Here is a 20,890-nt window from a genome sequence, read left to right as displayed (position 1 = left end):
GGATGCTACAAGTATGAGTGTTGCTCCATTAAGAGCTGGTTTCCCTTAAGTGCCACCCTAAATTAAGGAGGTATTTTGTCAGTTCCCTTCCATGAGTTTCAGTCAAATGTAAGTGGGTGTGGGGGGGTGGAAATCAGATCTCTACTCCTAGAGATTCATTAGACCTCCCCCAATTAGCAATAGCTAACGCTGCTGCAGTTGCCCAGTGTGCTTCTCCACAGCTCACTCTGAAGCCGTCAGGAACTGCCCTCCCTCCAGTCACTGCTTGTTAACTAGCTTAGGCAGTTGTTGCTTCTGAGGTTCAGCAGTCAACATTTCAACTCCTTTTATACATTTATGCCGGAGTTACTCATCAGACAAAAGACAAGACACCAAATCTTGGAGCCAGAGGACAAAAGAGGAAAAAAAAGCCAGATACAGGAAAGGTATGTGGTTTCTTTGTCATGTTACTTTATGTAACTTCACATAACTGTTGCCATAGGAACATTATGCAGGGTACACTTATGGTTTGGCTTTATGGTGTTCTCCATGTACCAAAATATTACCTTAAGTATTTAGTAAAACATTAACCTTGCTCCTTTCTTTACTTAGTGTCGCACACAGGAAAAAGCTACTGGTGAGCTTCCAACCTGTTGCCTGGTTTTGGAAGCTTTTAACTTCAAAGGAGAAAGCCTTCTGCATTCTTGTCTAGGCAGCTGAAGTCCCAAGTTACTTATCTTCTCTGGGTCACACCGACAGCATCTTCTCACCTACCACTGAAAGGAAGATCTGATTTCTTGAGTATCAAACACACTCTGAAAGCTGTCAATTCACATGACATATTGCATGTTAAATAACTCAAGTAAAAATCCATTTTAACTTTGCTGTATTTATATACTATATAAATTTTACATGCTATATATTTACAGTGGGGCAAGTGCTTTTTATCTTTAAAAAAACAAAGATCAAACTTTAGACATCTCTGAACAACACAGCTTGTATAAACCAGACAGATTATTCAGATGAACTGTATTTAATACAGGTTCCCCACTCATCTCCTGATGCAGGACCAGTGAATAATAAGTGCATCACAGTTTGATAGCATTTAATAATAAAAATAAAAATCACAGTATGAATTTGTCTGTAACTAGACACTTTAGAGAGACAAAACAGACAACTGAGACTTAAGACAAGTGACAGTATATTAAGGAAATGTAATAAAAACATATGGAAGAGTATACAAATAGTCTTGAGAGATACATTCAGAACTGCATATTCGTTGTTTCACAATGTTGAAAACCAGAAGATTTTCTTCAGATCTTGAATATAACTCAAATGTGAAGTAAATTAGTTTCTAGTGTCAGACATCACAGAAAAGATGAAGCTCTTGCAAAACCCTAGTTATTTGAGAGCTTGTGAAATTTTAAATAAGTCTTTAAATTAAATATACAGACTGTCAGTTGCAATTTTTGTAATTCCTGGTCGCTCTTACACCAGATGTCTAACTTGGAGTAACATTACATGAATAACATAAAGTCAACCTGAGTCTGTAATTAAGCAGCATTTGAGATGGTCTATTCCAGGGCCTTATCTCACATGAGTGAGATATTTATGTGGTAGTTTACAATGTTCAGCAGTTGTAAAAAGTTTCCACCCTTTTGGATTAGAAGTATATTTTAAAAAAGTCTCAAGTTAAAAACTAAAAAAAAGTTCTTTCATGGTAAAATTCTGTACAGAAATGTTAAGCACCACTTATGACTGGATTTTGTCTTGATGGTAATTGTTTTCATAATAAATTTTAAGTTTTGATGGTCAATATTGGTAATGTTGGGTTTGATGGTAAAAAGTTGTCGGGTTTGGTGGTAAAAAGTTGTCGGGTTTGATGGTAAAAAGTTGTCAGGTTTGATGGTAAAAAGTTGTCGGGTTTGGTGGTAAAAAGTTGTCGGGTTTGATGGTAAAAAGTTGTCAGGTTTGATGGTAAAAAGTTGTCGGGTTTGATGGTAGGTTTAGTTTGAGTATTGAAGGCTTCCACCAATAAGTTCCGCATCTGAAAGACAAAAGGAAGCAATATCACTCCCTGTCATGACATTCAGCATAAAACAATGGCTCCATGGTTTGATTTCTAAAAGAAGTCTCAAACCTGCGCCCAGCTCCAACTGTACCGAGTATTAGGACAAAGCTACCCACTTTAATAGGAAATGGTAGATCTTAGGTAAATGAAATTTTGTTGAAGTTTTGCCTAGACAGCATCCTTGTTTTACTAACCATCTTGTGGTCAAGCTGACCAGATCCTACTCACAAACCCAAGCCTTTAGAAACTTGCTGGAGAGAAGATGTAGGAGTATAGAAAATGACCTACTCCTCCCATCTTACCTGGATTTTTCTTAAATTACAAGTTATCACTAGCCATTTTCATCCATATGAATTTATTCAAAGTAACATAAGTCCTGGTGAAGAGCCACAACCTAACAATTCCTTCTCAGTTGTTCCTAGTCTGTCCCTAGCTTGTTTGGGAGGTTCAATACTCTAAGAACACACTGCTGAAGTGGCTTTTTTTGAGATTAGATTCCCTCATTCAGAAAATCCTACTTAAGACCCATTTTTTTAAAAAGATCGACCTTTCACAAGATGAAGGTAATGAACATCCGTGGACTTGATGAAATACTAAAATTCTCAAGACTTAAAGAAATTGCTTTTCACAGCCCTCATATCCCACTTGTGTTGCAAGAAATGTATCAAAGCGGGGTACTGTCATGGTATTTATCAATCAACATCTCTCTCACCTACATAGCCCGGTAATCTTAATGCCCCTGACCTGTGTAATGAGATGCAAGACATTTACTTTCCTACTATACTTTTGGCTGGTTGGGAAAAAAAACAAGTTTGCCATCTGCTGGCTAGAGAATTCACTGAAGCCAAACCAGCATTAGAGCAGATGCATTTTTTTCTGTTTGATTCCTGATTTATCAGCTAGAACAGAGACACTTTTAGTGCAATAAGGATTATTTTGACATGAGTATCATAAAAAAAAAAAGTCTATTTTTACAACAATAGTACTTGAAAGACCTCAATCCTGTCCTTAAATTTTTCTTGTTAAAGAGATAAAACTCACAATAAATTTTACAAGAAGAGTATGTGAACAATCAGCTTTCCCTCCGTACTATATTTTCAGAATAAAAATTTTGATTGTCTACGCCCTGAAATGCAATCATCGTTTTTCCACCAATGCACTTCCCTCTTTGCCTTAAGCAAACTTTTCCATGCAAGAATCTATTGACTGGCAACTTACCTCCGTGTGGAAACCACATGACATTTTTGAAAATAAAAATCTATTCCAAGATTAAACATCTCCAAATTGTGAAATGCGTTTAACTGTAATGCAAGAAGATTAATTCTTTTGGGTTTTATGCCAGGATGAAATTTTCAACACTAGGCCATTAATGAACAAGATTGTCACTGACTATTAACCCAATTCTTAAATCGTGGGTAGGTATGAAATGTCAAAAATTTGGAAAAAGCCCCCTGGCTTTTGGATAGTGAGCTGTCTTCTTCAGGGATTACTTCAGTGATCTATAAGAGTAAAATAGATGGTTGGGGGGGTTGTTTATTAAAATATCTGAGTAACTGGGACTGACTTTATGTCAGATAATGGGCATTTAAGAAGGTTTTCTTTTTATAATAAACACTTCTATTCAGAAAAATTTCATAGGAAATGTCAAATTTTATTTTAGATGTTGAATTTGTTGCAGTGTGCAATCTTCTTCATTGCATAATTCTACAGCTAATTAATTTAAAAGGCATTATCTACTGAAAGCTCAAGTCAGGACTATGACAAGCAACAGCAAAGAGTTCAGTGTAAATTCAGTCAGGCACTCAAGTTTGTATTTATTTTATTTTTTTTTAATAAGAAGCACCTGACTTTTTTTAATATTAAAAATTGGGAAAGAGCTGTTTCATCAGCTCACTTCTCTGTATGTTTAAGCCTGTACTAATAAAAAACCACCACAGGTGAATAAAACAATAGCAGAAATTAAAGGCACTCTCCAGGTGTTAAATTGTAAAGCACTCTCTGAAGGATTAACAACTGTACTTTGAAGGCACATCTACATCTGAAACTACAGTATTTCAGTATTGTCACCAACTTATGTTACTCTGAATAAGCAGTCAGCACTGTTTCTATGTTATGAAATACCTGAACTTGGTATTTTATTTAAATCAATTACTGTGGCAGTCTTTTTTTGGAAGATGGTGTTTCACTACAGTATTACTAGCCTGGAAGTCTCATGTCACCATCTTCCATCTTGGCTACTGAACTTCCTTGTCTACCTACTTGATTCTTTTTCAAGATAGAGCTGCCCAAGGTTTTTCTTCCTAGTTAGCTGGACTGAATTTGGCATCTTGCATCTCTCCCCCTTGTTCGCCACTTAACCATCAGATCAAATTAAAATTACTTGCCTTTCAATATCTTTGCAGGTTTTTTTCAGACTTTCCTAGTAGTTGTTTAAAAATAGAGAAAAAAATAAAGCCTATATAATTTTTTTTGTCTTAATGCAGACTGTTTGGAAGCCATTATATAAAGCAGAGATTTCATCACACAATCATTTAAAGATTGTTTTAAATAATGTCTATGTGAGTAAAAAGGAGTCCTGCAAACACCCGGTGGTCCCTTACCTTTAACATACTCACTGGATGTGATGGAACTGTATTATCTTGCTTTCACCTGCACCAGAAAGCCTCCCTTCCTTGTAGGGTTGTTTACTGCCCTGGTTTCTGTATTGCTCACATAAATAGTCGCCTGGAGGACAGGATACTTCCTCCTTCTCCCATGTTTTCTTCTGGAAACGAGTATCTAAATATTCCAAGAAGCCTTTCAGTTTCCTGATGTGTTTCTTCTTTTTCTTCTTTTTCTTACGTTTGCGATTGTCATTGTCAAAGCGGAGCACAGAGAAATCCAAATCATAAACTCTGAAGGAAACATGCAAGTTAAAAATAGAAAAACAGATGTGGCACTTGATGCATATATGAAACGTTACCTATTTTACCACAGGTGATGACTTGCAGCATGTCAGCTATTTTGTGGTAATTTCCGCACATCTAACTTTAGATGCAGCAAACTTAAGCCCTCAGTCTGAAGGACAGTAGGTCCTGGTTTGTACACAAACCGTTAACAGGGGCTAGTTGTGGAATATGCAGAATTAAAAAAATAGTTGTTGCAACCTAATCAAGAATGGTGTGCAGATGTGATTCTAACTACGTGGTCCAGATCTAGTGTTCTAAAACAATTCATCAATATCTTTCCTATCTTCACTTGACCAACCTAATGACCTGATCCCCAGCCAGATTATGCTATATAGATAACTTAGAAACAATGAAAAAAAGGCAGACATGAGAAACACCCAGAAAAGAATTAGGAAAAAATTCCTGATTATGCTGGAATCCTTGCTTACTTGTAATCCTTCTCTCGATGTTTATCTTTGGACTTCTTTTTCTTCTTGACCTTCTTATATTTTTTCATTCTTTGGTCACCTATCTTTCGGCATTTCTTTTCCACATCGGTTCCGCTTCCTTCTGTGTGGGTATATTTTTTTCTGTAATTTCTTAGTTTTTCTTTCCCATTTTCCCGGGAAGAGTCCTCAAAATTTGAATGAGCTGACACAGGTGGAAGTGCGTGCCTTTCACGAGAATATTTTTCAGATTGCTGCTGAGGTACTAAACAATGATGGAAGTTTGCTCTGTGGCTGCTAAAGTGATGTACATCTTCCTCTCTAGAGAGTGTATTGTGAGACCATCTGCTTTTGCAATGATAATCCTTATGTGACCTGTTGTTGTAAGCTTGACTTGATTTGTCAAAGTCTTTATCACAATGAGAGGACTTTCTCTCTCTACCATCTCTTGTTCCATGGGAAGAATAATAATCATTGTAATATCTGCATTTTTCCCATCTCCGTGGTTCATCTTGATAGTATCTTTCTCTGCTCCAAGTTCTCTCTCCTTTGGAATGATAATACCTATTCCTGTCTTGTTCTGTTCTTTCTCTGCTTCGGGATCTATAACGAGAATATTTCCCTGAGCTTTTGCCATTGTTTGGGCTGTTTCTTTCATTATGGGAAGATCTGTACTTGCTTTCACTGCAATATTCCTGCTTATGACGATTCTGCTTATTTGTTTCCACGCTGCGAGTGCATCTCCTCTTGTGGGAATGATCATCTGTTTTGCTTCTGCTTTGCTTCTCCTTCTCCTCAGTGTCTGAGTTTTCTCTCTTCTTTCGGTAGTGCTCTTTGTCAGTTTTTTTAGAGTCATATATTTTTTTCTTATATTTTTTCCTATGTTTATCTTCTTCACATTTTTTATTACTCAGTCCCTCATTTTCTCTAGAAAATTGACTCTCCAAAACTTTATCCAGCTTTGAAATAGAAGAGTCATTAACAGGTGGTACCTCTACATAGTTATTAGAAATGTCCATTTTATCTTGGCATTTATCTGAAATAACTAGAGATGCAAGTTTTTTAGAACTATATTCAATGTCAAACTTGATAGAGGAAGTTTGCCTTAATTTCTCTTGGCCCTCAGGAGACCCTTTGATGTACAAAGGATTTTCTTTTGAAATGAGTTCAGGTTCTTTTGATCTTCTTAGTTTGTCTTTGTCTCTACTATCTTCAGACTCACACTGCCCAAGGAATTCATCTTCAGTGTCCAAGGATTTTTTCCTGACCTTGTGCTGACCATTGATATTGGGATGCACACTATCGGCTTTTGTTATAATACTTTCAGTAACTTCTTCTTTGGTAGAAATGGTTTCAGAATCCGATTGACTAAAAAGATTCTCAACCTCACAGGTAAAGTTGGAAGGAAGCTTCCTGGATTCTTCATAGGCAAACAGTGCTTCCATCACTACAGTTTCCATAAGAGCATCATTCTCAGAAGATTTCTGAGGTCCAGGGACACTGCACAAAATAAAAACAAGTTTTTTACTTGAAAAAGTCCATCTGGAAGATGAACATTAAGTGTAAAATCCCCTTAAGTAAAAAAATTGGTGGCTACTGGAAAACTCTGAAAGACATTCCCTTTAGAAAACTATTCTTGCACCTTCCTCAGCTCCCAGAGGAGATGTTTTTCTTCTCTTGGTTCTGCAAGTATTGCATTAAAAAATCCACACCCAACACACCTGTCTCCCTCCACTTGCTGCTCTGAATCACATCAACAGAATAGCCAAACCCACTATATTTACTCTCCCCCCAACTGAAAAAACAGTAAACACGTGGATTTCCCTGTCTCCCCAAAATGGGACAGCAGATGGTGAGAATTTACATTCACACATCCTAGGATGGAGAAAAAGGGAAAGAGGAATAGAAAAAGTATTCCAGACAATGGAAAAAAAGGGAAAAACATTCTATGAAGAAACAAAAGTTTTCCAAGAGGCATCTGCCTGTATTTAGTATGAGAATAATATATGCTCAGTGCTGATGTTTGCAATTCTGGATGTACAGTGTAGAATTCTCTGTACTGATTTAAATATTTATATTAAATAGTATTAGTAGACAAGTAAAACAATGATAAACTTGTATGAAATCTGGTTGTAATACGAGTGTACTAATTTTACCTTATTTCCTCTGACAAGTTTTTCAACTGGCTGTATGCAAGAGATTCTAAGATTATTTCTTGAGGAACTGGCGACAAAGCTATAGGCATCTACAAGTAAAATGTAGAAGTTAACAGACAGAAAAAATACTACCTTTAGTAGAAAACTACTGCTTGCAAAATTTCTACATTAGATGTTAAAGATCACTGAGTTATATGTGTTATCCCCATTTTATACATCACCCCACTCACCACCCCCAAGTATATTTATGAAATTTATGAATATTATCTCAGCTGAACTTCTCTTGTGTTCTCATACGTCAGCTCAGCTCTGCAAATTCTAATGGGATAATAGCACAACGCATTATGATGAAATTTATGCCGTTTTCTCAGTATTTCACATGAATTAGGAACATTATAATGTTCCTGAATACTGAATACATCATAGGTGAGAAATCCTAGATGGAACAAACATAACTCACTGTTTCGAACAATCCATTTGTTTTAGAAAAGAAAATCTCAGAAGGTTTAACAGGTTGGACTTGGCAAGTGGAATCATCAAGTTTCAGTCCATTTTCTTTAGATTCATTATCTAAACTAATAGCACCATTTAGTGAGTCATTTTTTGGCAGCTCGTGCTGGGATCTTTCTTCTTCAGCATTCTGACAAGAATGGGAATTCTGCAATGTACGGACCACCTTTCCAATCAAAATTCCATTAGGAGATATTATGTTGCAATTCCTTTTAAACAAGCCCTTCGACTCCTCAGATTTTCCTGAAGATTCTGCACCGTAAAGGACTGCATTATCAGAGGTGAGTTTAGGATTTCCATTCACTGCTGGCTCAACAAAAATTTCATCAGGAACTTCCTGTTTGGAAACGTTAGTAGCAACTGACATTGTAGATGCATTTGAGGTAGACTCTGCTGCAGAAGAATTTGTAATTGTGGATGAAGGAACAGGTTTGCTTAGATCCTCATCCTCTGCAGCACTGATAGAACAGGCAGGTTGTGACACAGTCTGACGTGCAGGCAATTTGTTATGAATACTGATAGTGATCTTCTGGTTTTTTGACGGATCTGTAATTGAAGACCTGGTAATTGCCCAGTTTTGAACACAAGCTGTTGGCGGAGCTGAAGATGGCCTTTTTAGGGTGACACCAACAGTATTTGGATCCTCTTTTACGGGTCCATTTCCATTTAAACGACTTGAGTTCTGTATTTAAAAAGAAGAGATTGCAAGATGGGTATTTGCAAACACACAGCAATTAAACTTTTAAAATATGAAATTCTCCCACTAGATAATTCTACCAATTGCCTCAACACCTAAGAAGAAAACACGCCCTCCTTCAAATATAAATGCAAGTCTAACAAGTGTTTTAATTCCTGCTTTTTGTTTTCTGCATATTGGCATCAAATCAGCACCATTTCTGAAACCCACCTAAAGAAATTAACATTGACTAAAGTTATTCCCAAATAGCTTTAATTTCCTCTTTAAATACTCCCTGAAAACACTGGAATAATTGTTCTGGTACTCAGGAACAAGACAATTTGTTTTCACTGTTCCAGCTAAAGTGACACTGATAGGCGGGAAAAAAAGCTTTACTTTTAATTATTTAAGGATTAATAGACTACTTATTGTCGCAGGAGCGTAGTTCTCAGTGCTTTAGAAAGCTGAGTTGGAAGTATGAAGTAATAAAGTAGCATGGCTGCACAATTTAGGATTAGCCACTGAATAATTCTGGCTGTAGCATGAGGACTGTGAAGAAAGCTGCAGTGTGGGAGGGAAAATAAAACTCAGATGCTAAAAAACAACAACAACAAAAACATACCAAAACCCAGTATCAATTTGGTGCCATTATCTGCCCCGCTCAAGTTACCTTAATCATATGAGGAGGAAGTCGTGGTCCCATAAATCCAGCCTGCTTACTATTAGCACCCCGCTGACCAAGGAATGAACGGGGATAAGACGGTGCTGGTAAGTAAAAAGCACGTTCTCCAAGCGTCAAATCATAGCGCCTTGGGAAAAGAGCAGTGATCTTAGTTTAGAGTTTTTCCTTCAGCCTATTATTGGATTAAACCACATCCTATAATTTTATAGGAACGGTTTATATCACACAGAAGACATGTACAGAAGACTTAACCAAGACTACAAACTGAAAATTAGATAACGGTCTTCCTACAGTGACTATCCTTTTCAGAGCAATAACTCATCCCTACACCATCTATGGCCTTAATTTCTCCTCTTTTCTAAATTAGCCAGCTAGAGAGAGCAGTTATATAGCAATGTACACAAGTGCAGCAATTTAAGGCCAAGCAATCAAAGACAGTATATGACATGGGGAATTTCAGGCGAGACAGAACTGAATTATACAAATAGTAATCTTTTCCAAGGACAGAAGGAAAAACGCTTGAAAAGAAGAAAAATATCAATAACCAGAAAGTAAATATATTCTGAACACATTTAGTATTTGTTATTACCTGATATAAAAAAGTACATAAGCTTGCTGATTGAGAACTGTTTTGATATCAGAAAGGTCTACTGAGGCATCATTCATTCGATACCAAAGTCCATTACCGGCCTGCAAATAAAGACAATGATATCATTAGATAAATTACATGTTTTCCAAGAGACATCACAGATAGAACACTAGAGAACAAAACAAACCAGAACAAATCAAACAAAACATATAATGCAACCCTTTCCCCTAAAAACAGTGGTTACCAGTAACATTTTAACTTGTCAGCACAGATTTTACCCTGTTAGAAATCAAGCCAGTATCTACCTTTATGAAGCAGAGATAGTGTCCCGCGTTACAGTTGAAACCACTGTGTACAAGAACTGCATATAAAGCATAGATGAGTGGTTCTCCAATTGATTGGGACATATATGCTCGAAGATCCAAATATTCAGGATATTTTACATCCTAAACACAGACCAAAAAGATCCAAAAATTATCCTGAAATACTTTAGGGAACAGCCTGAGAAAAGCACTTCTAAAAACACAGCCTAGGATTATATGAATATATTTAAATGAAATATATAATTTTAAAATACCTATTCTCATAAACAAAATTTAATAAGTTGCAAAGAACTGTTTTCTACAAAATTAGCTCTTTAAGAATAAGGTAGATTCTTATGGTCACACAAGGAACTTTACTGTTATTAAAAAGAAAGAAGAAGCCATAGTTGCTGTATCAACTTTTCTTAGACCATAGTTATTAGTCTATAGTTATTGCCTGCAAACATTAACAACACTGAAATGAGTATTCATCTTTGGGAAATCTACCATTCCAAGGAGATAAAGGTGCATTACAGCTGTAAATATACCTTGTTGATCTTTCCACCTGTAAAATTCGCAAATCTTTTCAGTGATATTGTGAGAACATTGGAAGAACGATGTATTGTATACCTCTTTGACGCAGGAACCATCTTTTTACACCTTAAAAACAAGCACAGACAAATGTTTAACAGCTTATGCTTTTACCCCCAAAAGGTCAAACAGGTTTTCATCTCTCACACATGCTTATGCTATTTGAATGATATTTACTTGCATAATATGTTTTTTCTTTTCATAAATCCATACACTGCATTTCAGGTTTGTTAATAGAGAGAAGATAGCAGGATATAAGAGGACAGCTCTACAGAACAAAAAATAAAGTATTTAAAACATTATCTTTTGATAGCCAAACAAATGCCTGAACATGTATCTTTGTTATGCCAAAAAGGTAAGGCTTTCCAACAACTCGGAGCAAAGCAGGACCAGGAACTTCTCACCAGAGCACATCACCAGAATGTGAGGCAAGGTACCATTTCTTGTTACACCAAGGTGGCTATTTTGAACACAGATCCTGGATACATTCTTTCAACTTTCTGCAGGAATGCCAATATTAAAAGTGGAACAAGAGAGTCTAGGTCCTCAGGACTAGAAACTGCAAGTAATTTCCAAAATGGATCATAGATCAATGTAAAAAATGCACTGGAAGGAAACAGTCATTCTGGAGGAGGGAGACACTGGACAGTAGTAAGTCTTCATGTACTGAGGTTGTCTGGAAAGACACTGAAACTATCTGCAATTCTTTGAAACTAAATTGTTAATTCTAAGTTTGTTGCATTGCACACTTAAAGGTAACCTACAGAGTAAGCTGTGAAACTCAACCACTAGCACTGAGAAAGACTGCAACACCTGAGTTTACATCATCAGGAGAAACACTGGTGATAGTTAACAAATAGAAAGAATTAAATAGCATATTTCCAGATTCTTATGTCAAAATACAAGACAGAGAATTCCAAACTGATGGAGAATGACTATGAACAAAAAAAACTCACCCAGAATAAGCCAAAAAAGTGTTTTATAAAATTCTATGAAACTTGTAATTACGTACAAGGTTTTGAGGCAGTAATCTTTATTAGAAAACTTCATGATAGAAAAGAAAATGTCAATTAGGAAAAACTTAAAAGTAATAGAATAGTTTACCAGCAATGGAAAAGATACTGTACATATGCTAAACCTTTATTTTTAAGCTCACAAAAAGACTGAAACGCCTGGTTTTATGTGTGACTAAACTCATCATCCTGCACATTAATGAAGGATTGTGCAATTTGGATGTGCTTATTACAGTTATCTTACTCTTCCTCAGCCATAATCTGTAAACTATGAGAATTCATATATTACACGTTGCTTGCATGGATCCATAGACTAAAATGAAACCCAGATTAAACTGTTGTAATAGCCTATTGGATGCTCATTCAACATCTGCATTCAAATGTGTTAATTAACTTAGTTTTCCAACAACAAAAAGCAGGTATTGCATTTTTCATTTAGAAGGATCAGACAGGAATGTTCAGAACTGAGCCTGATGGTTTTTGCTTTTCTGAGTTTATGTTTGAATAATAACTTATTTTGCCAAAATACCATATACAAATGTTCAGTGCCCTCACATACATAGAAATATTTTACATATTGATCAGCATATAGGACATCTTAACTCCATATGGTTTCAGTAAGCATAGATTAGGTTTAGAGTGGCTCATTTCAGACTAAGGCATTCCACAGGTTAACAATTCAGGAACAGTGCAAGACATTGTTCAGCGAGCCAGCAGAGGTTGCTAATGTTAATTATCACTGAGCCTGTTCACATTCACTGAGACCCAATCTCACTTTGTTTCACAGCAAACACTAGGACCTTCAGGAAGCTGATGCTGCCTCACACCCCAAATCATTTTCCATAGCTCCTGCTTCAGCTCACTGATACTTATCAGACATGTCATTTAACTTCTGGCCATTTGAGTATTTCAGTGTGCAACCTGACACTTAAAGGCTGACAAGCCCCCATGTAGAAAGTACTAGGAATAAAATACTGATTACAATACAAACATTATTTTCTGAGCTTTGAATTATTTCAGTGTATTACTTGTATAAACAAAACTAAATGAAAGAACAACAGAGCACTGTGTCTCAATAATTTGTTTGTAAATGAAGTCAAAAGATAACTTATGCTCTAAATCATGCAATAGATTAAACACGTATCTTGTATTACAGTGTAATTAGTAATAATCTTACTTGCTACACTTATAGCTATTTTCACCATCCAGTTGTTCCGGTTTCACAAATTGTTCTAGAGCTCTGGTGACAGATGTAACTGCCTGGATGAGTAAGAAAGTAAAGCACTAAATCACTGGAAATGCAAAATTTCAAAAACTTACTAGTAGTTTACAAGAAAACCTTGCTAGTTCATACTTAACTGACCTACTGTGAGCCAGCAAACACAGTGAAAAAGGAGGCAAGAACAGAGTACGTGGAGCATTTCCCTCATTTGAAAATGATTCAACTTCAAAATAATAAATTTTGCAATGCCTCAGAAAGCCTCTGTGGTATGCTTTGGCATCAGTGAGAACAATCAAACCCACTGGTTTAACAATACATGTATACTGAAGTAGCAGAACCAAAAAGTATGATAGTATTACTGTTTGTACAGATACAATTACTATTTTTCCAGATTAAATCCAATGCAAACATGGACATCATTTACATGGCTTCCACAGAAGAATGAAGTCCAATTCACCCCCATCCACCACCAACCTTTTGTTTTAACAGTATATGCTTTTAAATAAAATGACTTAAATTTAGAAAGCTCTACACATCCTGACCCATATTCACAAAACACCTTACCTTTATATCCAAAGTAATATCGAGGAATGGCTCATATGTATCCGAAACTGCTTTGCAGTTCAAGCACTTTACTGGAATCAAAATACAAATGCTTAACAATGTGTGATGGAGACTAACTGTGCAAATTTAAATTATTAATACACATTACTCAAACTACAAACTTCTTTACTACAAACAAAAAGACACAGACCAGTTGAGAGGACAGTAAGATTTTAAAAAAGTACCTCGGGATCTTAGATATCCTCCAAATATTTGATAAATAAGTGTGGTGGCTTGAGAAGATCTGTCCAACCTAGAAATAAATTACAATCAGACTTCAGAAGATTTAAGGCACTGAGTTAACTCTTCAAACAGTTTTTCTTTTTACGAAAACCAAGGACATAGATTTTAGTTTATGATAGTAAATAAATGAGTAAGAGTGGCTAGAGAACATCTGAAACTTAATTTGTTTATGCTTACTTGGTGCTTCCATTCAAGCAAGCTTTCTGCAAAGCATCAACAGTGAAGCATAAGAATTCATGTGCATCCTCTTGACTGCCGAAATGGAAATGTTTTCCTATTCCTAATAAATAAGAAGGTTATTATATTTATCTCATATAAAATGAAAGAAAACTCATATTTCTAAAATCTCTTATTTAAAGTATCAAAATCATTTATATGCATCAAATAATTATTTGAAAAATTAAAAAATGTCAAAAAATAAAACCATGTGAAATTACTTACTTTTAAGGCCATTGATAACAGATGTAGGTTTGATGGCATTATTAGAGCAACACAGGACTTGGTTAATGTGAGTTTCCATGGTACACATCATACAGAAACCTTCTTCATGACCTAAAGAGCCAAAGAAGAAAGCATCCCAGTCTAGTCAACTATACATCACTATTAAGAAGCCCCTAAGAAATAATAATCTTTAAGTAATAGGTACAATGTCCACTCTCCATGCTACATTCTCTTCTCCTAAGGTGTCAATATCCCAACAGTTTTGTGATAACATGCAGAACTGTATAGAGTAAAAATGTCAATTAAGTCTGTATTAAACTGCATTTTCTGTTGAGAAATCTAAGTAACTGTTGGAATGTCATTTTTTTGCAGACTGACAAGAATGTGAACTCCGCAGACTGCAGAATATATGAGGAAACAATACTGACATTGATGATACAGCACTAAGAGAGAATATGTGTTATTTTCAGAACACTGCTGTTAGGTGAGCTGCATGACACAGAGCTAAGAATCCTCTGGGAGAAAGGAAAGATTAAAGTAATGTATGTATTAGTATTTCTGCCCTCCTTTATTCAACAGGATTTACTGAAATTATGTTTATATATGGTAAGAAAACACTGTTAAATTTCTACGAATAAATACTAAGACACGAGACTAGAAAGCATACAGGTGCCTTTGTAAAAATACACATATATGGATGTGAAAAGAGTCTCCCAGGCTTAAATAAATTCAAGTGAAAAAATGAAACTCAAAGAACACAAATTCTATAAATATTCTCAACTATTTTAAAAATACAAGCTTTTATTTAGAATAAAATCAGTCTTAAATTTTAGTAGTCCCACACAAATTTCTGTTTTAGTTCGTAAGAGTTACCCAGTAGTGCTTTCTAGGGTGATTTGGTTTGGGTTTGTTTTTTTTTTTTTTTTTAAGGGTCAACAGTGAACTTATCATTCATCACAGTATTAGTGCATTACAGTATCTAGGCTGTGAAGACCAAGAATCTACAACACTAACATCCTCAATTTTATCACCTTTCTACCAACAGGAAAGCCAAATGCCAAATGTTCATCAAATGCCCTACTTCACAATGCACTTCATTATCCATATGAAGCAAGAAATTATCTTCTTTGGAAGTTTCACCATGGCACATTACATGAACAAATGTACTTTATATGCTCTTCTAAGCCTCCTGTTAATATAACCATAGAATCATCTAGGTTGGAAAAGACCTTTAAGATCATGTTCAAAGGCAGCTAGCTTCTACAGATAAAAATAGGACAACTAAGGTTTCTTCATAGAATCACTTGTTCTTTCACCTTCAGAGCTGTCCAACAGATTTATAATCATGTTAGAAAGTACTCACATGACTGGGTGTGTTCAAGGGAAAGCATGTAATTGGCAAGAGGAGGAGTATATGTCAAACATTGTAGAGTAGAATTAAGGAAACATGTATTGCCAAGATTCTGCAGCCCAACTCCAACGCTTTGTGTATTCTGCCAGTCCATGCAGATTTTCTCAGGTGGAAAAAGTATCCGTTGTGGAGGGGCAATTCCATCGTTAACAACTGCAAGAAAATTCTATTTTAGAAGAGATGTATTGTTTTTGTTTTAAAAAGGGTATTTTTAAAGTAGCATTCTGCAGGAGCACCTGGAAGAAAAGCTATACTTCAAACACAAATACGTAAGATTCACAGTTTTAACACACTGCCACTCGAATTTTCTGGTCAACACACTGTTTTGGACAATAGTTTATTCATCTGGTTTAATTCTTCTAATGCAAGACAAACTACCACTCTGATTTTAGTAACTTGTGCCAGGATTCTTGCCATCTGTAGTCTTTCATCTGATTATTAGTTCAAGTATTGTTTTTTACCTTATTGTAATTTAAACCACAAACTTACACTTGTAATTATATGGCAATAAATATAAGAACTAAGAAAAACAAGCAAGTAACTAGAACAGAAGGTAACCCAGATCTCTTCCTGAGCAGTTATCATTCAAAGACTTGTGAGTAACAGAATCAGTGAATAGCAATGGTAAAATGTACTTTTCCATGCATAACAGAAAAGACCTGGGTACGTCTGTGTATTATAAAAAGCTCGCCATAATTGATTGTAAATAGATCAAAACAAAGTTACAATTTGTTTGTAAATAAATAAAACTAAGTTCTGCAACATCATTCCCTTCATTTGCCTTAGGGGATTCACAAAATTGAAGCTCAAGTCTTTATTTGTCGTAGTCTTGTTTTATAGCAGCACAACAAATAAAAACTGCATTTTCTACCTGTTTTGTTTTTAAGAAAAAGGGGGAAGAACAAAAGACACACTTACCTAGATCCCTCTGGGCAAAAGGCTTAGTTTTCTGAGAAGATTTACAATAAACAGCACCGCCAGGTCCTTTGTCAACAGAAACTTTCTTTGTATCTTCTACAGGTGGTACCCGGCCCAAATTTGCAGTGCGTGATGTCATTTTTTTGGTACGGGGTTTCTTAGACTTGTCAGACCGCCTTGATGATTTTTTAGATTTAGAAGATTTTGGCTTGTTAACTATCGTCATCGTTCATATCTGTAACAGAGGCAAAAGTTCTGGTTGACATAAGAATGTCAAGAAGCATTCTGGAAAGAAAATAATAGGATAAATCCTGTCACTTAGTCTTGAAGGAATAACTTGAAGAACTAAATAGCTGATAAGAATGATTAAAAAATAAAACAAAAACAAAACAACCCAAAACTAAACAAACAAAGCAGAATTTTCCATCCAAACTGTATCAATATTACTTTTAACTTCTACAGAGCTGATGACTGATGACATTTCTTATACTTCCATGGGATTTTAATCCATTACAGTTATGAAGACCTTTTTTTTAAAAAAAGGAGCTGCGAGTAGTGGCATTTTCAAGTGCTGGCCTGTTGAGATCCAGGAGGAACTGTACGGCCCATCTTTTCACTCCTGGAACCACACACCTCTGAGACACTAAGGATGGGATATAGCTCTGAGAAATCTTGGGAAAGGAGAGCAAAAAAACAGTTGTAAATTTATTTCCACCTGGGTTTCTTCTGCCCCTCCAAGAAATATTTGTTTGGATACAATTTTGGCAGCAGTATTTGTGATATTTTGCACCCATCACATTTACAACTCTTACTATCAACCAAACAGTTGAACCAAAAAGCATCATTTTCAGTTCTACTTAGAGTTGTACATTTCTCCCTGGCAAAACAACAGAGGAACGTAAGCTATAAAAAGGAAATGCCAAACGTAAAAGAAAGCAAACCAAACCCTCAGTTCTCAAGGACAAAGGCAGTAACTGACATTAAGTCCTTTTAAAGATGCTGATTAGTTTCAAGATGATACCTCTCTAAATATGTTTAATTGTGTGTGCATAGTAAGCCGCTGAATGATCAATTATCGATTTCTATATTTAAATTTTTGCTACCATCTTACTATAGCACTGAGGGTCTTTTTGAGCTTAGGAAAACTGTAAACTTAACTGAGGGTTTAATGCATAAGCTGCTTTGTATACTGAAATAACTGAGAGAACAGAGCATAAAGCAGTTTCAGATTTATGGCACAACTTGATTGCTATTGATAAAACTTAAGGTAGATTAAAACCAAAGCACAGTAAATTAGAGAACTTCTAGTCCCACAGAGGACGAATGTGCAAAGCCTTTAACGATATCTTTTCCCCTTTAAATTTTTATCCACTCTATACACATTTTTAATTTCCAATAAAATAATACACCAAAGTGGAAAATTCACTGTAATTTTACTGAGAAATGTTGACATCCCTGTCCATTTGGAAGACTAAGATGACAGTTCTTAGGCTCTGTGATTTTCAGATAAGATCCAGATTTCAATCTGCAAATATCAGTGGCATCTCATTTTTCTGATTGAAAGGGAAAGTGTTTCAACAACATATTTAAAGCATATTTGCCAGACAAAAACCCAGAATCACGACTGTAGTGAGAGGCAAACGGAACACTATTATCACAAAAAAGACTGAGCATTATACTGACCAACAAGGGAAGCCTTATGTGGTTTTTAATTTGTTTTTGACAACCAATCAATAGATTACTAGATATCAAACACTACACAACAGTGAGTATCAACACTAGTAAGAACAAATCAGATCCACCACTTTTTCAAAATATGTCAATATACTTATTAACTTGGACATAACATTTTCTTTGACAAAGAAGTACAAAAACTACAAACTGACATTTTTTCCTCTCCCATTGTTCAACATACAGATTCTGTTCCTATACCACTGCTGAACATAATTTTACATTGTCCTGTGTCTTGAGTGTTATTTCCCTGTGCGGATGTTGCAATAGACTTTTCCCAGTGGGATATTGAAAAGTTATGCAGATAAAACAGTTACTTTCCTCCCATTTGGAGTTTTGCATGAGCATCGTTTAGATTTCTTTCAGCAGTCTCATCACAAAACACATCAGTTATGACTTGGATCTAAATATTTATGTTTGGTCTCCACTTTGCATACAATAAAGTCGCTCAGGAAGATTTTACACAAGATCCCATTCACAAAAACTGCAATTTAACCAGGGAGTAGTGATAATGCATTTATCTCATCACAAAACAAACATTTTCAGCAGCGACTGTAAAAAAATAACAAACACACACAAAAATACCTAGGTAGAAATAAGGAGTGATAGAAAACTACTGTAGCATAATTGTGAAGACCAGGCACGTTTACAGCTCTAGATTACAAACTACACTTGCACCCTGCAACGCTACGGTAAGCCAAAAAAAAAAAAAAAAAAAGGAAACGAAGAAACACTCCAAACACACGCCGCGCTAGTTTTACTTTCATTAAAAAATAATCCAGCCACCGAGCCAGGAAACGCGAAATTAATTATCACTTTACCCATCGCGAGAAGCCAGTTATGCGGGCGCGGCGGTGACTCGATGTGCCCGTCGTCTGCCCCGGAGCCCGGCGGAGCTCCCGGCCAGCGGCGGCTCTTGTGGCAACTAATCGCCTTCGCGGCGGGGGCAGCCGGTTGCCGGGCCGCCGCCGTCTCCCAGGGGCTTTATGACGGGCGCTAAGCTTGAGTCACCCACCCTGGCCACCCCCTGCTCTGCCCTTCTGGAGGGGTTTGGTTCCTGAAAGCGTTTTGACACCAGCAGATAAAAGGCTGCTTTCACAGACATGCACGGCACGCCTGCACACAACATGTCCGCAACTCGGGAGCGGCCAGAGCCCGAACACACGCAACAAAACCAAACCGAGCCCGACGCGCAGGCGAGATGGGGGTGGGGGCCGCGGAACGGCTCCGAGCCAGCCCCCGCCTCGCCTCGCCCGCCAACCCACCCCGCGCTCCCCGGCCCCCGCGGGCCGCCGTGCCCCTCACACCCCGCCGGGGGCAGGCCCAGCGGCGGGCCGTGTCGCCTCAGCGCCCGCCCTCCCCGCCCCGGCTTTACCTTTCCGGGCCCGAGCCCGCGCCTTAGCGCCCGTCCGGAGGCTGAACCGCGCGGCAGGTATCGCCCCAACGGCGACTCCGTGCCCATGGCAACGCGGCGGGGTGGGGGAGCCGGCGCCGGCGGGGGGCTTGGGGGGGGTGGGGAAGGGGAGGCGAATCGCTCCCGGACCCCCGGAGCGGGAGGCGGCAGGCCCGGTGGGGAGCCACCGCCTCGCCCAGCGAGGAACAACGCCGCGGGACTCGGGGGTGCCGGCCGCCCTCCCGCCGGCACCAGAACGCGGGGAAGCCACGCCGAGTCCCCGCACCGCCGGGACCCCGGCGGAGGAGGCGGGAGCGGAGCGGAAGCATCGCGCCGGGCATCGCCGCCCCGCCGCGCCGGGAGGGGGGCCGGTCCCGCCGGCCCAGAGGGTGGTGGCGGCGGCGGCGGCAGGGCTGGGTCCCTCTGCCGCGTGCTGGGGACGGCGCCCCGCCCCGCCCGGGGGTCCCACCCCCTCCGGCTGCCCGCCAGCCAGGAGGGCAGCGGCCGAGCGCCCGGCCGGCGCCCCGGCGGGGCGGGGTGGAATGGGTTGGGTTGAGCCGGCTGCTCCCGCCGGTCGCTTTCCCTTCCCTTTCCCGGGCCGGCCCCTCCCCCCCGGCCCATTGATTTCCAGGCAGGGAAGCGCACGCGGCGCTGCCGGGCTCTGCCAGGCCGCCGCCAGGCCCGACGCTCCCCCCCCGGCCCCCTTACCTGGCTCGGCCCCGCTTGACTCGGCGCTGCCGGGTCCCCCTCGCCGCAGCCCCCGCCTCAGCCCGGCCCGCTCCGCCTACTGTTACAGCCCGTCGGGGAACAATGACGTCCCTCCGCCGGCCTCTTGCATCCGGGGCCCGGCGCCGGCCGGGCAAGCGGGCGGGGGGAGGAAAGGAGGCGGCGGCGGCGGCGGCGGCGGGGGGGGGAGAGAAGCGAGCTCCTCCGGGTCACACGGGGACCAGCACCGCCCCTGTGCCGCTGCCGGGAGCCGCTAGAGG

At 38.7% G+C, this 20,890-nt stretch overlaps 1 protein-coding gene across 2 annotated transcripts; it reads right to left on the bottom strand.

Moving 5' to 3' along the window:
* Positions 1-428: 428 nt before the first annotated feature.
* On the bottom strand, positions 429-20,782 carry USP42 (ubiquitin specific peptidase 42). Of its 2 annotated transcripts, none has more exons than XM_042798472.1 (17): positions 20,613-20,782; positions 16,781-17,015; positions 15,815-16,015; positions 14,452-14,562; positions 14,188-14,290; positions 13,953-14,020; positions 13,729-13,799; positions 13,120-13,202; positions 10,887-10,998; positions 10,342-10,482; positions 10,037-10,137; positions 9,436-9,574; positions 8,040-8,771; positions 7,580-7,668; positions 5,427-6,923; positions 4,651-4,944; positions 429-2,026 (listed from the first exon to the last, which is right to left on the bottom strand). In XM_042798472.1, the coding sequence occupies exons 2-16, from the start codon at positions 17,004-17,006 to the stop codon at positions 4,662-4,664; spliced, it is 3,957 nt and encodes a 1,318-aa protein (XP_042654406.1). In that variant the 5' UTR covers positions 17,007-17,015; positions 20,613-20,782; the 3' UTR covers positions 429-2,026; positions 4,651-4,661. The 2 variants fall into 2 exon arrangements, with proteins under 2 accessions (XP_042654406.1, XP_032839473.1); XM_032983582.2 differs by lacking the exon at positions 20,613-20,782 and adding an exon at positions 19,887-20,471.
* Positions 20,783-20,890: the final 108 nt, after the last annotated feature.

This window comes from Tyto alba, unplaced genomic scaffold (assembly GCF_018691265.1).
Source record: "Tyto alba isolate M040663 unplaced genomic scaffold, T.alba_DEE_v4.0 Super-Scaffold_28, whole genome shotgun sequence".
In the NCBI taxonomy this organism is placed as follows: Eukaryota; Metazoa; Chordata; class Aves; order Strigiformes; family Tytonidae; genus Tyto; species Tyto alba.
The sequence above is the reverse complement of the archived record's forward strand: the minus strand, read 5'-3'. Positions and strand labels throughout refer to the sequence as shown.